We start from the raw sequence: 18,271 nt of genomic DNA on the forward strand, positions 1-18,271 counted from the left end.
CTTCATATCATTACTATTAATCACTCAATTCATTTACCAGATAGCAACACAAATATTTCAATGCATTCAAGTACAAAAGAATCAACAAAAATATCTAACTTCCATCCCCGTGAAAATCTGACATTTAGTGACTTCACGATCTTCTGAAGGACTCAGCAGACATAACTCACGCATGCAGTACAGCACCTTTAAATGGATGAAGATCCAACATCTTGTTAGTGAAAGTACAGTCACTGGAAAGCAAGACTGAGGACCTAAGAGCAACGTTGCTGTATCGGAGGGAAATGGGGGATTGTTGAGTTCTGTGCTTCATAGAGATTTAGCTCACTCAAGACACGATGGATACATTGGTAAGACCCAACAGCTTCCATCAAATCATGGTTGGGGGCTTCAATATGACTTGTTTTGAAGAAATTTTTGCCTAATTATTATCAACATCACATTACTTGCAGTACCAGGGGTCCCAATACACTTAATCACTGCTACACTATGAATAACGAATGCCTGCAATTCCATGCCCAAAATGCATTTTGGGAAATCTGATCACTTGGCTGTCCTCCTCTGACCCGCACACAGGCAGAACCTAAAGAGCAAGGCTCCAGAGGTAAGGATAACAAGGAGGTTGTCAAGTGAGGCAGAGCAGCGGCTAAAGGATTGCTTTTTGTTGGTGGACTGGGCTGTGTTCATGGACTCAGAGGATCCTGTGTCAAAATACACTAAAGTTGTCACAGACTTCATAGAAACAGTTGTAGACTAGTGTGTCCCCACAAAATTATGCAGAATCTTCCCTAACCAGAAGTCCTGGATCCTCAGTCTGTTGAGGGTCAGACCAGTGGCATTCAGTTCTGGTGACCAAGAGGTCCAGGTATGATCTCCAGAAAGCCATCTCACATGTGAAGTGGAAATTTTAGACCAAACTTGAATCACATTCAGCCAATTAAGACCATGTTGACTCTGAATAACAGAGCCCAAGATCTATTCTCTCTCACATCCTCTTTAAGAATCACTGATTTGCACTGCCTTCCAACCATTTCGGGTAATTTGCAGTAGTTAATTAACCTACCAACCAGCACAACATTAGAATGTGGGTGGAAACTGAATTACCCAGAAAACTCATACAAGTCACAGAAGAAATGTGCAGATACTGCAGGAAGTTAGAATTAACTACATCTCTGCACTTGAGATGGATTGATTCATTTGGATCTCTTTACACATCTCTTCTTCTTAGTTACTATCTCAGGCATAAAAAATTGCTTTCACCCCTTTTTGAAGGAATGGAAGACATCTGTGTGTGAATTCTTGTAACATGTAGCAGATGTTACATACCAATTACCTCATGGTTTTATCGCAGCAAAGTCTTGGCTCAATGGCAAGTGGTTCAAAGCAATTGGAAACTATGCTTTTTCACAAAGACTTCTAAAGGAGGAATGACAGGTTCTCTGGGGCTGAGAGATAGCTGCATCATTTCCAACATCGCTGTGCAGCCCTGTGTATTTGTTTTGTATTATTCATTTATTAATTGCCACCAAAAGGCCAGCTTTGTATTGTGGATCATATCTTTTGTGAAGAATTCTGACTCAAATCCTTTTAAATTCGCATCCTTAATCATTCCATAAGCACTACAAGTTTTTTTTATTATTCATTTGAGAATTTCTTCACAGTATTACAAATTTATGAGCAGATGTAAAGAAAGGAAATATATACAATTATATAGCACTTTTTATAACTTTACAATTACCCTCATAAGCTGAGGTGAAGTTATTGCTATAATTTATTCTAATAGTCTACCTTAATTGTTTCATGCATACTCAACAACTGTGCTCACTCACTTCTTCCAGATGAAGTTTAGTGTTTTCAAGTTTGTGAATTCTTTCCTGAAGTGCTCGCTGTGTCTCCTCCAAGTGTTGTTTCATGTGGTCCATCTGATTACATTAAAAAAGTAATCAAATAATCCTTGATCAGACATTTTGTCTTTGGTTGCTAATCCTTAACAGGTGCTGGAGTAAGTACTGTTCTTTGTACTTCCCCAACATCCAATTTCTTTTATTATTACTGGATATCAGAATTGAAATGCAATAGGTTGCTAGTAATCTAGTATCTGTTTCATGGTGATGACTCAAGATGAATTTTTATACCTTCTTTATATTTCAAGTATTGCTGCATTTAAAATTTACAGAATATAAATGAGGTCATATTTTTGACTTTCTTGTAAACTTGCAAATAAAAAGTACTGTTGTTCAAAATTGTACAATTTTCTCTTCAATACTTACTATGATTAAAACCTCAGAACCTACACAAGTACAGGCTACCATGAGATTTTAGCTACTTTCAGAATTTCAGAACAATTTTACATTAATTTCTGTCTACCCCAGTCTCATTTTTCTCTTCTGTTCCCCATATTTTCCTTGTTATTTTTACTTTTAAGGCAGTATTACACAAATTTCCATATTTGCAATTCCTTTTCAAGCTTGAATGTCCAAGTTTGCTTGTAAATGCAATCTACTGCCATCTACTGGAAGCCTTACCATATTTCTGTACTTGAGTGAAACATTGTTATCTCCCAAGGCAATTCCTCCAAATTGAGAATGAGTCACTTCCATTCCAGTTCTAAAGAATGGAATAAATCTGTATGGATTCTTATAACGTGAGGTGGACATTCCACATCATCTTATCAGAACAAGGTCCTGGTTCAATGGCAGAGAGGTCCAATATAATCGGAGACCATACTCTTCTGCACAAACTTCAACAGAAGGAATGACCAGTATTCCACAACATGTTTTCTTCCCCCACCTCTGAACGGAAAGAAAATTGAACTTGAACTTGTCTTACAAAGTGTATGTTATTTTCTGCTGAAGAGAGACAACCCTCTCCACCCCTCTTCTCTGATCCTGAAGGAGGATGGGTGGATTTGGTAAAGTCCCAAGCATCAGTAGCAGTATGGATTAAAAACTGGACCAAAGGCAAGAAACGTATGAATGTTTCCCCAATGGTCAAGGCTGACATCACTACTTCATTTTAAGAAATGGGTATCTAGGCTATAATTTCCAAATCTTTGAAAACATAAAGCTTCGAACTGTGGTAAACAGAGAGGAAAGCAAATGAATGCAAGAAAGATAAATGGTATGGCAAAATAGGCAGATTAGTTACACATGAAATGTAATACAGATGTGCAATGTGTTGCACTTGGGCTAAACGACAAACAAGAGACAATAAATGCACATTTCTAATGCAAGTGTTTGATCAGAAGGATCTGAGTATAAATACATGTATAAATCCTTGGAAATAGCATCTTGCATTATGGAATCCTGGGATTCATAAATAGAGGCAAAGAGTACAAAGGCATAGAAATTACACTATACAAAAATATCTGTTTGGTTCCAACTAGAAAAGTGCATCCAGTACCGTTACCAAGGATTTTACAAAGGATCTGAAGGCATTAAAAAGGAGCAAGAAGATTTAACAGAATGGTTCAAAGAATGAGGGATTCCAGCGATAAAAATTGATGGGAAAGCCAAGGTATTCTTCATCAGGCAACAAAGGTTGAGAGGCTATTTTACATATACATACATTTGTGACAAAAAAGAAACCATTTTCATTTGTAAATGATTCAAGGGTCTTAGGGCAAATAGCTAAAATTTTAGGTTAATGATACAAGGAGGATATAAAGGAACATTTCTTTGATAAAACGTTTCAATGTGTAGTTAGAGACCATATTACCTCCCTCTGCCACAAAGCATCTGCATCGTCCAACATTTGTTTATACCTTTTCTTCTCATCTTCCAGATTCTCTGGCAATTCAAAAAATGACAATGCAATCAGTAACCAAGGACTAAGCTCATGTATATTTGAAAATGGAGCCCATTTCAGAAATTCTTGTGTATAAAGGGCACCATGGTAATATAGCTGTTAGAGCAACACTATTACAGCTCAGAGCATTGGAGCTTGGAATTCAATTCTGGTGTCCTCTGTAAGGAGTCTGTATATCCTCCCCATGGAACGCATGGGTTTTCCCTGGGTGTTCTAATTTCCTCCCACAGTGCTCAGACATACCGGGTAGGTTAACCGGTCATTGTAAATTGTCCTGTGATTAGATTAGGGTTAAATTGGAGTTATTGGAGGTTGCTGGGGCGGCACTGCTGGAAGGGTCAATTCCACACTGTATTGCCAAATAAAATAAATAAATAAAAACACCCAACTTTTCTAATCATTACATTTTCATCTTAGAAAGTGGAATGATACTTTTATACCCATTGAAATTTAAAATCATACATATTCAGACAGGTTTTAGGAATCTGCTTAACTTACAAAGTATATACAGCTAATAAACTTAACCAAATATTTTTTGTACCCAACACTAATTGTGCAATACTTGTATCTCTGGTTCAGTAATTAAACTTCATTTGACACTGAAAAAATGAATGAATAACTGTCTGAAGAGCAATCACCAAATGACAGAACTTTGAGAAAATCTGTGAGGGATCAGTTAAATTTTAGGAAATAACAATTTTCCTTCATATTTTTTTGTGTTCGTTTTTTAAAAACAATTGTGATATGTACTGCTAACAGGATCATAGGGGTCTCCCTACTATCAACTGGGGGACATTTATTAGGAGTGCTGCTTATGCAGGGCCCTTAGTATTATTAAGGATCCCACCTATCCATCCAACGTACTCTTTGACTTTCTACCATCAGGTATGAGACTACAATGCATAAAAACAAGAATGGTCAGGATGAGAAACAGTCCCTTCACCCAGGCCATTAGGCTTCTGAACTCCTGGCTGCATCATATTTGAAGTGTCACTGGTTAATCTGTTCTGCACCCTACAATATTTAATATTAAAGCACTTTAGTGAGATTCATCTGTAGATTTTATCCTTAGCTTCATAAGTTATCATGTGCTATGTGCTTTACACCCTGATTCGAAGAAACATTGTCTTGTTTCTATACAAATTATATAGGTTATATACATATATATAGTTAAATGACAATAAACTTCACTTGACTTGTCTTTGATTATACTGGCAGCATCGCTAGAAATGTAGACAGAACCTGAGGAAGGGAGGCTGGTTTCTGTGATATGGTGAGCTGTGTCCACAACTTTCTGCAGTTTCTTGTGGTCTCAGGCAGAGCAGCTGCAATATCATGCTGTGAAGCATCTGGATAGGATGCTTTCTGAGATGCAACTATAAACATTCCTTAAGCCTTCTGAGGAAGCAGAGGCTTAAGAAATGCATTTCCTTGGCTGTGGCATTTATGTGGTTGGACCAGGAAAGCCCATTGGTGATGTTCACTCCCAGGAACTTGAAGCTCTCAACCCTCTTACCTCAGCACCATATTAGGCCAAACTCTGCACACCTGTTAATTTCTGCATTTATGCTTTGAATTACACAAGTTAGAGGTGTGGATTCACTATTCAAACCAGCAGAGGAGGAATTATATACTAAATTGAGGACCTGAATGAACTTCACATCTAATGATCTTCTGCTCTTTTAAAAAAAACTGTCTCTCAGGATTGAGGACAACTTATTTGCACTTTGGTTTTAAGGTTCTGGGATGGCAGAGGAGGCCAACGTAGCAACTACACACTCCATCACACTTGAGGGAGGGGATGGATCAGAGGGGAGTTGGATAATCTGTAAGGTGGATAATCAGAGTTTACACACTCTTGAATGGAATTGTGGTCTCAATATCACCTTAAAGACTCATTCTCCATTTTGAGGGGGCGGATAAGAGGCCCAAAAGCCAGTACCAAAATTCCATTAACTATGGATGGCTGACGAATGTCCATCTAATCCCACAATTGTTTATTTCACCAGAAAAGCTAATGTTATATTACCTTCAGTTTGTGCTATTTTCAGTTTCATTTCAGCAGTCACGTTGGCCAGTTCTTGTTTCAGATGGCAGATCTGATCGTGCTGGCTTTTATTTCGTCGCTCTAATTCATCCACCTATTTGACATGGGCACAAAATTTTATCTGGTACATTTAGGAAAAGGGCAAGTGACACATCATCAAATAAATCATGTAACCAAGGCTGAACTATAAATCCAATTGGGTCTTTTGCTGTTTATTATGGGTATCTTTAGAATGTTTTAAATATGCTATGCAAAAATACTTTACATAATTGTTAGAAAATGTTGATCTGAAATAGATGATGGAGATTTAATTCAAAGAAGCTAAATCAAAGCGAAACAGCAAATTATTGTTTGCGTATATCACTGTGTGAACATCAGATGTATCCTTTCTAAAGTTTCTAAAGTGCTGAAGTACAAATGCAATCAAAACAAATATTGAATATCTATTTATATGCTGCATTTTTTCACAAATTTTTATTTTCAATAAAAAGTTACACCACTTCCAAAATATAATTCACTTCTGAGTTTAAAAGTTGTTTGATGCCACTGTGATTATACTAATAACAACACTGGAAGGAGAAACATGGATTACGTAAGTTCATGGGGAAAAATTGAAGGAAAAATTATAGTCTTTCTAACAATCCTTTTTAAAAATCGTATTATCTTTGTGACAAGTAGCCTACTTCAGAACAGCCTATATTTCTGTGTTTCTTTGAGAAGGTTACAGATCCGTTGCACAAGGGTGAGGCGCTATATATTATCTACCTGAATGTTGGGGAAGCATTTGACAATGCTGTATAAAGTAAATAAATCCAAAATAATTCTACTCTCTGTAAAATACAAAATTGACACATAGCTAATAAATAACAGGCAAAGAGGTATCAGAAAAGAAGTTAGCTGTCTGTGGAAGGGGACATATTTGAACACATTACAAGCCTTTTATCTCCAATTAAAAGAGACCTTAAACATTCCATGTTTCACATATCCAGGTTACTAGTCCAAACAAAATGGTGAATAATTCAAAGCACCTCTGGAGGCTAGTTCAAAGAGCAGACTGCAATTGGAACTCTGATATGCAAATCCAAACACGGCAAAATTAGCAAATAGTTTATATTCATTTAGGTAGTAAAACAAGTAATCAAGCTGCATTTGGTGTCTAATTTGTTAAAACTTTTAGCTCTGTACTCATGGGAAAGAGAGAATAACATTCTACAATGATTTATCAAGTTACTGGATTTTGAAAAAGAGAAAATCTTAATTGGGATAATAATAACAACTGGAAAAGATAAGAGATGGGGAAAACAAAACCTTTTAAGCATAGAGTGGCATGGAGAACTTGAATTCATAAAAGATATATTGTTATGTGCATGGTTCAAAAATGAGAGGACCGAGAATGAGAGAACTTCAAGGTACAAATAAGCAAAAGAAAACAGAAGATTTAGATCACTTTTATTGCAAATCAGCAGATAAAAGACTTGCAAGGCTAGTGGAAGGGCAAACACTATCTAAAATAGATGACAAACTCCCTTCAAAAAATCATAAGAACGTGTGCACAAAATGCTGTTGGAACTCAGGTTTGGCAGTATCTACGGAGAAGAATAGATTTGACGTTTGGGTCAAGACTCGCAGCATTTTGTGTATAGTACTCTGGAGTTCTAGCATCTACAGAATCTCTTGTATATATAAGAAAATATATGGGTAGATTAACTGAAGATCATATCAGTTCTATTATCATGCTCTCTTTTTCTTTTTTTTATATATATTGATAAAACTCAGAACAAGGAGGAAAAAAGACCTTCAGACAGAAGATAAATGGAACATAAAGCATCAAGGTACATATTAGTTAGTGCCATCAGTTTTTGTCATTGAGGAAATGTAAGTGAACCATAGGCAGTATTATCATATCTACAAAATGTTTTAAAATTAATTCATCCATCAGTTGTTTCTGTGCTATATAAAACTTTATGGCTCTAGATGTGATTAGATTATTAGATTAGATCAGATCATGAGGACACTCAGTCCTCGTTTATTGTCATTCAGAAATGCATGCATTAAAAAATGATACAATGTTCCTCCAGATAGATATCACAGAAACACAGGACAAACCAAGACTAAAACTGACAAAACCACATAATTATAACATATAGTTACAACAGTGCAAAGCAATACCGTAATTTGATAAAGAGCAGACCATGGGCACGGTAAAAAAAAGTCTCAAGTCCTGATAGCCCATCATCTCATGCAGACGGTAGAAAGGAGAAACTCTCCCTGCCGTGAACCTCCAAGCGCCGCAAACTTGCCGATGCAGCACCATTGGAAGCAGCTGACTGCAGCGGACTCTGAGTCTGTCAGAAAACTTCGAGCCTCCGACCAGCCCTCTGACACTGGGCACCGAGCCCCATCCTCTGCCGAGCACTTTGACTCCGCCCTGGCCGCCGAGCAACAATCAAACCCGAGGACTCGGGGCCTTCCCCTTCAGAGATTCTGAATCACACAGTAGCAGCAACGGCGAAGCAGGCATTTCAGAAGTTTCACCAGATGTTCCTCCGTGCTCTCACGTCTGTCTCCATCAAATCAGGATTGTGCATGGCACCCTACTTGACAGATAACAGATATCACCACCGGAGTGGCCGCTGCGAGCTGCGTCGCGCCGCCATCTTCTCCTCTCGCCTGATCTAAATTACTTCAAGATTTAAAGAAAATGCACAACTGGTGCAAAGAGCCATGACATAATTTATGGATGTGAGGCACAAAGGCAAACACTGAAAGTTTTAAGTCGATTTTAAATGTTTAATGATCAAATTAGTATATAGCAATACAAAAACCAGCCATCCAAAGTTTCAGATTCTTCAGCCAGTTGTGTAAGTTTGAAAACTGCATTAGTAATGATCACGAAACTCCAACTCGGTGCAAAAAACAACTGTAATTCATTAATATACTTCAGGGTAGGAAATTTGCCTATCATTGTAGTCAATGCACAACTGCTCTCCAAACTAACCTTGTAATCTGTTTTGTTCATAAAGAAAAAAAGTAGGGATAACTAACGATGCTATTGCCAGTGATGTGTACTTCTGAACAAAACAAAATAGTTTTGAGAGTCAGAGAAAGAAAGGCAGCATGAATAATACTACTTTGCTGTTCTTTGTTGTGTAAATTACAAGCTCTAAGTTATTGCACACCAGTTTTGTAATTTCACCATATACCAGTTGTTCATATCAAAATTAATTCCAAACTTTGTGCTTTTTGAGGAATTGCTTAATTATTATAGGAAAAAGCATCAAGGGTATGTACTTACATGTGCACATATTTGAGCAAACACATCAATCCAGTTTAAAGTAATGAGCATTTACGATAATGAACCAGTTATAGTGACCAGTAAAGTTAAGTTAAAGTCACTAAGGGATTTTGTTACTTTAGAATGAACAAAACATTTCATGTCAGATGTAATTTGTGAGCCCAGTTCACTGTCAGTATCTAGAGACACAATATAACAATACAGAAACCGGTATTACCTTGTTTTTGAGCTCCAGGTTTTTCCCATTTGCTGCATTTATTTCTCTAGTCAACTTTGCCTCTTGTTTACAAGCTTCCTGATAATGAAGAAAAAACACATTTCTTCAGTACGCAAATAATTCAGTAAACAGGAACAAACACATCATTGGTTTAATTTTCTGTGTTGTCATCTTTACTGTTCTTTATAAGCTAGGCTACCAAGTACCTGGTATCATATATAGAACTCACACTGCCCAGTGATCAATGAAAATGCCTATAAATTATGTACAATCTCAATTAGCAAATTAAAAGTAGTATTTTACTTGGAACGGACATTGGTTTAGGCTGTCCATTTCCAATACAATTTGAAAATACTGGAGCTTGGAACAAGAACAGTTACAAGATAATTAGGTATTTTTAGTAATTTAAAAATGTTCCTGAATATTAATTCTAATATTTCCCAGCTTTGACACGAGATGAGGCTCCATAATTGCCTTCACTTTTGTCAAAGATTGTCAGTGTATTCTAAGGGCCGGAGCCTCAGTGGTACAATGCCAGAGGGTTTAAAAGCCATACACAGCTTATTTGCAATGAACTACTGCCTGCCTACACTTTCCTAGTCTAGATGCAGACGTCCAAATGGGCTGACAACCCTTGCAAATGAGTAGTGTACAGTGAGGTGCTGCACACCAATGAATGCTTTTTGTAGAAAGACACAAAAATATCATTACCTCTTGCTCAATTTTACGCTCCTTCGAATGCTTCTCTTTCAACTCATAATTTTCCATTCTTGCCTTCTCTAAGAGCTCTTTTAGGACAGTTGCCTTTTGTTCTGACAATGCTAAAGCAGCTTCTGACATTTGTACTCTAGAGCAAAATAAAACAAAAACCTACTGACAACGACATCAAACGGGTGCAGAAAAATTACATAGATTTGTTAAGCAGCCAGACAGGCATTAGGCAAATGAAAATTAAAGATATGAATGCATGGAACTCAATTAACTAACCTAAACAGAGTTCTAGCAGTAATTACTTTCAATGTCTTTATTATGGAGCATATCAATTATAAAAGCAATGAGATTGCTCTCTTTATATGTGACAGCTATGGTTTGATTGATGTTCTCTAATCCTGTAATCAGAAATTTCTGAGTTCAAGTTCTAGTCAAGAAACTGATGTACAAAAATGCAGTACTGAGGAGTACTGTACTGTAGCAGATACTTTCTTTTGAATCAAACCTCAAGGTGAGGTCTCATTTGCAACCTTTGGAAAACATAGCAACATCCAATGTCACCATTTCAATGATCACATTCAAACAACCTGAAAATAGATTAATTGGTTATTGTCACACTGGCGTTTGTGATAGCTTGTTATATGCAAATTAATATCCACATTGCATAATTGAATATGTTTCAATTGAACCTTGGGACATCTTGGTAGAAACGTAGAGGACATTATAAGCAGGAGCATATGCACAGTATGGAGCCAGAGTATCAACATAGCTAATATGGATCCAACACCATGGAGTCTTTATTCCTCATGATTACAAGGTCAGTTTTCATTATCCCACCACAAAGCTATTGTATTAAAATGGGTAACAAAAAAAACAGCAACAAAACTCATGTGAATAATAATTAGGAAATCTTACGTTTTACAATAAAAAACTAATTTAGTTAGTGATGATGAAGAAAAAGACCTCGAACTATCCTAAATAGTAGAATAGTATAGCTATAATTATGAATATCTTGGAAATTAGGAACACAAATTAAACATGGAAATCGATGAAAAATAAATTTGGGAATTATCAGGAAAAAATATTCTTACTCAAGGAATATAATCATCCAAGTAAGACAACAAGACCTCATGAAGGGTCTTGGCCCAAAATGTCGACTGTTTCATTTCCATACATGCTGCCTGCCCTGCTGAGTTCCTCCAACATTTTGTGTGTGAGAGTTAAAATAATGAAGTTATTGAAATTAATCTCAAATATTATGGTGTAAAAAGCAATGCATAAAATAATGATATTCCATTGCCCGGATGGCCTTTATCATTCATGATTCTTGACATGAAAGTGTACTAACGTTATACAAAGACACACACTAATTACATTTGAAGCAAAAAACATTGTTTTATAAGTACATAATTTGCAAACTACAAGCTATAACAAAAATGAGACTGCTCTACTGAATATGTCAATAACCTAATTGAACAGCTAATATACAAGTCTGAAAGTCACATAGAACTTCACAGCAGGAACTAATTTTAAAGCAAACCAAATTAGAAGGCGTATTGTTTTTAAATTTTGAAATGGTAAAGCTTTTACTTTTAAAAATTCTATTGCAATAATTGACTAATTGTCGTTAAGGCACATTGTGCAAATGGCACAGAAAACCCGAAGTTATACTTTTGGACAGAATGGAACTGTTTTACAGCTAGACTTAACCTTTTCATACGGAATGCAACACACTGAACTCCACAGAAAGGCTGATTGAACTCATTACTGTGAAACGTGTTTGCATTTAAAATGTTATGTTGTAAATCTGGAAAACAGATATCAACAGGATGAGCTTCCATAAGGGAATATAAAGCAATTATTACTTTGCTCGCAAAGAATTGATGATAGAACTCCTCTCATTTAATGCTTCTTGTAACTGTCCAACTTGCAGAGCAGAAGTCCTAAAGAGAAAGTTAATAAAAAGAATCAAACAATAAACTCAATTTTCAGCAGATTTGTTTTGAGGTCGATCAAATGTTATAGTAAATTTAGTAGAAGGGATTGATTATCATTTAATTAATATTCCTTTAAATGGATATTTATAAAAAAGTCTTGGATGTTATTTTATATTGCAAAACAAAACTATTTAGGAAAACTGTTAATTTCCCAGTACCTTTCCCAAAAAAGCTCATCAGAATAACCAAAACATATTGCTTTCTATTAACAGTTATGAGCCCAGTAATGACCCTTACACCTGTACAGTTTAATTACTTTTTCTTAAGTACGCCATTTTTTGCATTCAAATAAAGAAGCTAAGTGACCAGTTTTAAAAGTCAGGTTAACTTTTTGTAGTAAGCTAAATTAACAAAAGGCACTCCTTATGATTTATGATTCAATATGAAATGACAATGGGATAACAAATGATGATGAAGGACACTTAAATAAGGTTTCACAATGAAAAGATTTCACTAACCTATTGCTTCGGCACAATTCATCCTTTTGTTGATCTATTACACCCATCAAATTCAGGAACTACAAGTAAATTAGGAGAAAGAATGTAGTACTAATTATAACACAATTGCAGCATATACTCAGAAAAAAAATCAACATCAAGTTCAGTAAAAACTGAATTTTCTAAAATCTTGAAAGATATAAATCTAATAGTTAAAATAATCAGAATTGGCAGCTTTAAATTTTTTTTACAAAGAGTGCCTCTGTCACTCATAACAAACTGAAGACATTCAGTAAAACATTTGATGAAATAATCTAGTCTTACATCATCTATTCTGAATCAAATAAAGAAATAAATTCAGGAATACTATTGTACTCAAAGGCTAATTCACACAATGTTGGGTAGCATTAATCTTTCGATGGCTCTCATATAAAAAGGTCTGCTGCTTATGAAACAGAACCACAAAATAGAGGTGCTGAAAATTTTAAATACAATTGACATGTTGGAAACAATAAACAGCATTCAGGGAAAGAGTGAGTAACTCAGGTTAAAGACCCTTGGTAAGAATGGGAGTGAGAATTGACTAAGTTAATTTAAAATTGCAGAGAAGGTGGCCTGAAGAATAGGCCGAACAAAGGGAACATCTATGATTGGGCAAGGTCAGTATTGGTGTGAGGAAAAGTGGGAGTTGTCGGGTTAATTATGGCAATTAGACAATGATAATACAAAGAAGTGTAAAATATTGAGAAATGCAGACTATTGAGCATGTCCATCAGGTCAGGCTGTGTTAAAACAGAAGCAATCTCACAAATGAAGCATAAACACGAGGAAATCTGTGGATGCTGGAAATTCAAGCAACACACAACAAAGTTGCTGGTGAACTCAGCAGGCCAGGCAGCATCTCTAGGAAGAGGTGCAGTCGACGTTTCAGGCCGAGACCCTTCATCAGGACTAACTGAAGGAAGAGCTAGTAAGAGATTTGAAAGTGGGAGGGGGAGGGGGAGATCCAAAATGAAGCCACACTCAGGTAGGAGGAACACCTTATATTCAGTCTGGTTAGCCACCAACCTGATGGCATGAATGTTGACTTCTCTAACTTCCACTAATGCCCCACCTCCCCCCATACCCCATCTGTTATTTATTTATATACACACATTCTTTCTCTCTCTCTCCGTTTTCTCCCTCTGACTATACTCCTTGCTCATCCTCTGAGTTTTTCCCCTCCTCCCCCTTTTCCTTCTCCCTGGGCCTCCTGTCCCATGATCCTCTCATATCCCTTTTGCCAATCACCTGTCCAGCTCTTGGCTCCATCCCTCCCCCTCCCACTTTCAAATCTCTTACTAGCTCTTCCTTCAGTTAGTCCTGACGAAGGGTCTCGGCCCGAAACGTTGACTGTACCTCTTCCTAGAGATGCTGCCTGGCCTGCTGTGTTCACCAGCAAATTTGATGTGTGTTGTTCACAAATGAAACAGATGTGGCCAGTTCTAATATGGATAGAGAAGTGAATTGTGTTCTTTTTTGAGTCACAAAAGCTGCAACTTCCCCAGGCAAAACTTGTGGTGCAGTTCCTCAAGTTTTCATTAGACTCCAATGTAGCAATGCAGACGGCCGCAGACAAATAAGAATTGGACCATGATATTAAAGAGGCAGACAATGGAAAGCTTAAGGTCAACTCAGCAGATTAGTACAGGTACTCCACAAAGTAATCACTCAACTTACATTTTGTTTCACCGATATAGAGAAGAGTACATTGTGAACAATGGATTGGTAGTGAAAGTGATTTGCTGCTTTACTTATTAAGGTTCTTGGCTGGTGGGAAGGAAAGAAGTGAAAAGATAAGGTGTGCATGTCCTGAGATGGCTTGGAGAAAGTGCTATTTAAACAACTGGTTGATTGAAACAGAAGAGTGAGCAGTTCAAATAAATGAACGGCAAACAGTCTGCACTAGAGATCTATACCTGATTTTAATTACAAAAACACACCAAGATTCTCAGACTCAGCAATGTATTTTGAGAAAGTCTTTGAAAAGAAGCGATCTGACAGGTTATATCACAAAGATAAATTAGGTAGTCTACCAAGCTGACAAAGCAGATAGGAATACCACTTTAAAGTAAATCCACAAGGTTTCAGACTGGTAAAAAGTGGGAATTTAAGTCAGGAATAAAAGTTCTTAATTTATTTGATTAACTAAAATAGACCTCTGGGTATGTCGGTGTCACAAAAATTATTGGAATCATAAAATAATCAGGAAGGTGGATGCTGCATTGTGAGTTCTTCCTGATGGTTATGCCAAATAGAGTGAATAGCCTTCTTCATTTTAGCCAAATGTTGATTGATTATATAATCTAAATGCACTGACAGGTACTCACAAAATAAAATGTGCCACTTATAAATGTAGAGGATGAACTCCATCAATTAATTTAAATTGATCTGCAATCTCAACATTTTCAACAGAAACAAATTAGAATTATTGAATAGTAGCCATTCCCAATTCAAGAACATAAATGCCAAAGTAAATTCAGAGGCTTCTAAGATTAACTTCAGCTCTATAATAACTGTTCCTCCCAAATTGTTATCAGTTAGTAATATAATTACAACAATGACTTCCTCAGGAAAATCTGAGCTGATTTTATCTGAGCTCACTTGCTAGCTTTTAATTTCTCAACAGTTACTAGTTAAAAATCATGGAGTTGAAAAGTTAAATCTGCAGTTCTAAATTCATTCAAAACACAATGTGTCTAATAATCTTTCACTGCAAGTTCTGTGTCATAAAGCCATAATATTTATTATTTTCTAAAGTTCTAAAGGATAATCAGTTACATTTAACAATGTGTAAATAATGTAAAATGATCTGTACTTTAAATGCTAATTTAGAAACTGAAAATTAAAAACATAGGGCAGCTTATTTCATATAACTGTCAATTCTTAGGTATCAATATAAATACAGTCTAAAAGAAATTGAATTCCAAGAGTTTCAATAGCCTAAAAATACATCCTCCAAATCAATAGGGTTCAATCACAAGCAGGACAAACTGACATGATGATAACAGAGGTAAAAGGAAAAGCAAACTTCATTTCTAATTACATTCATTACTCACAAAATAACAAGTATGCACTTTTTTTTTTATTAAGTGCAATCGTGAACAATAGCCAGATCAGAAATGCTGATCAAGTCAACTAGTTCCCAAACAGAACTCTGACAGGCCAATCAGATCGTTCACTGCTGCTCAGCGATAGAACACAAAAAAAGTCATATGTCAAGTACATAGAACAGGCACAAGGATCACTAGCCCCTGTACCCCAGAAACACACCTGAGCAGGGCGGTGGAGGTAAGTGCTATGCATGACCTGATCTGAAAGCATCGTGTTGACTCATAACAGATAGTGTTCACGGTGGAACAGCTTAGTCAAGGATGGGGTGATCAGCACAGATGGACAAATTATACCTCCACTACCCTCCACTTGACACCAAGAGATCACAGCTCCAAACACAGCATCATTTTATAATGTGGAATTATCAAGATTCATTTTCATTCAAGCATAACCTTTCAGAAGCTTCGTACAATCTTTTATGTCAATGAGTGCAAGCTTAAGATATTCTTTAAACAAATACATGTGTACATAAAGAACATTTTCCTATTGAACTAATGTGGAAACTTTACTGAAATTCTTATTTCAGTGAAACAAGTATTAAACCTTACCCTATAATCTTGGTTAGATTTACTCAAATATTCAAATTAAAACATAAGAGATATATTTGTAAAAAAGACTTTGGCCAACAATGTTGGTCCCACAAAATGATGTAAGAGAAAATCCCTTGATGTTGAAAATTGGTTTGATCCATTCCAAGGCATATTAACACCCGTTAGAAAATGTGATCCCTGCTTAGCATTGAAAAGCTGGTTCTGTTTTTAAACACTCTCATATGATATCAACAATGTGCATCGCCCAGCTTTTGACTTCTGTACTACTGTTAAGTACCCTAATCTGAAAGGTTACAGAACTTGCACATTCAGAGACCAAACAACTTTTACAATTTGTTTTTTTCTGAAATTGTTATTTTTACAAATATCCACTCAAAATAAATCTTTGCCAGGTTATTCTAAACCACTCACTGGAGTCTTCTCAACCAGCCTCTGGAGTCTTAAATTCACATTTGACAAGGAGTTTTCCTTACATTATGCTTCTTTTCTGCTTTCAGAATTAATTTGCCAATAAACTTAGTCACCACTAAATCCCTTTTGCTGAATGACATGAAAAGCAAGATGGACCTCTGATGTAAAACACTTCAGAGACCATATAGAAAGAGGCAGATAAGGACTCATTACAAAGTATTCATCTCCAGGGAGTTTAACTCATAGCTAGAGTTTAGGGCAAAAATATTTACATAAAGCAGGCATTAGGAAGATGGTCCTTGGTGAAATCTTTGCACAAAATGTTGTTGGTAAGACCCTGCAGTTTCACACTTCGTCTGCAGAGGTCATGCTCATAATCATCGTCTGCTTCCTAGACCAAGGATTATTTTAGCTGCTGCCACTGATCAATACCACATAATTCAATTTATAGTTAATAGATACATTAACAAGGTAACAGAGCTCCATAATCAACAAGAGACAAATCCATCCTTATTTCTTTTAACTCAACAAAGCAGCCAGGGTGTTCTTGAGTGTTTGCTACCATTGCAGGCTTCCAGCATACAGGCTTTCAAACATTGCACATATTGTTCCTTACAGATGTCTACTGTAACCCTATCAGGAGGACTTCCATACCCTCCAGCACAAAGAATATGCCACTTGCAGCTGTTTTAGATCAGCCATCTAACTTCTTCTCCAAGCCCTAGTACAACTCTACCTTTCCTCTCCTGTCACCGCAGCACTAACATGTAGAATCAGAATCAGGTTTATCGTCACCAGCACGTGTCCTGAAATTTGTTAACTCAGCAACAGCAGTTCAATGCAATACATAATATAGAATAAATAAATTACTATATATATATATATAAAATGAATAGATTAAAAATCATGTAAAAACTGAAATAATATATATTGAAAAACTGAGGTAGTGTTCATGCGTTCAACGTCCACTTAGGAATCCGATGGCAGAGGGGAAGAAGCTGTTCCTGAATCGCTGAGTGTGTGTCTTCAGGCTTCTGTATTTCCTACCTGATGGTAACAGTGAGAAAAGGGCATGCCCTGGGAGCTGGGGATCCTTAATAATAGACACTGCCTTTCTGAGACACCGCTCCTTGAAGATGTCCTGGGTACTTTGTAGGCTCGTACACAAGATGCAGCCGACTAAATTTATGACCCTCCGCAGCTTCTTTCGGTCCTGTGCAGTTGCACCCCCCCCCCCTCAACACCGCAGTGATGTAGCCAGTCAGAATGCTCTCCACGACATATCTACAGAAGTTCTTGAGTGTTTTTGTTGACATATCAAGAGTGTTGCATGAATTGTGCCTGCCTCCCTTTTCAGGCTGGTTCTAGTGAACATAGCTGTAAGATCTTGCCACAAATCAATATGACACACTGAGACTGTGTTGTTACAATGGGAAACTTGAGAAGAGAAGTTCTTTCAAAGGGATAATCAATTATTCCTGCATGTTTCCAAATATCCAAAATCCATGCCCTCTGGTTATTGACACTCCCCTAGCAAAAAAAAATGCTTCTCCATACCTATCCCTGTCACATAACCTTGAGCACATATTGGACAGAAAAAGCTTCTATTTGTAACATCATTTGCAACTGTTCCATTCCATTTGGA

At 36.6% G+C, this 18,271-nt stretch overlaps 1 protein-coding gene across 3 annotated transcripts in view; it reads right to left on the reverse strand.

Annotated features, from left to right (window-relative positions):
• Positions 1-18,271, reverse strand: part of lrrc45 (leucine rich repeat containing 45) — a 74,653-nt gene that overhangs the window by 23,532 nt on the left and 32,850 nt on the right. For all 3 annotated transcript variants that reach the window (XM_063074435.1, XM_063074436.1, XM_063074438.1), the window contains exons 8-14: positions 12,533-12,591; positions 11,943-12,020; positions 10,078-10,213; positions 9,367-9,444; positions 5,837-5,948; positions 3,718-3,788; positions 1,830-1,922 (exon numbers count right to left, since the gene is read on the reverse strand). In XM_063074435.1, coding sequence (XP_062930505.1) covers positions 1,830-1,922; positions 3,718-3,788; positions 5,837-5,948; positions 9,367-9,444; positions 10,078-10,213; positions 11,943-12,020; positions 12,533-12,591 — 627 coding nt within the window. The remainder of the gene's footprint in view (positions 1-1,829; positions 1,923-3,717; positions 3,789-5,836; positions 5,949-9,366; positions 9,445-10,077; positions 10,214-11,942; positions 12,021-12,532; positions 12,592-18,271) is intronic.

This window comes from Mobula hypostoma, chromosome 22 (genome assembly GCF_963921235.1).
Source record: "Mobula hypostoma chromosome 22, sMobHyp1.1, whole genome shotgun sequence".
Lineage (NCBI taxonomy): Eukaryota > Metazoa > Chordata > Chondrichthyes > Myliobatiformes > Myliobatidae > Mobula > Mobula hypostoma.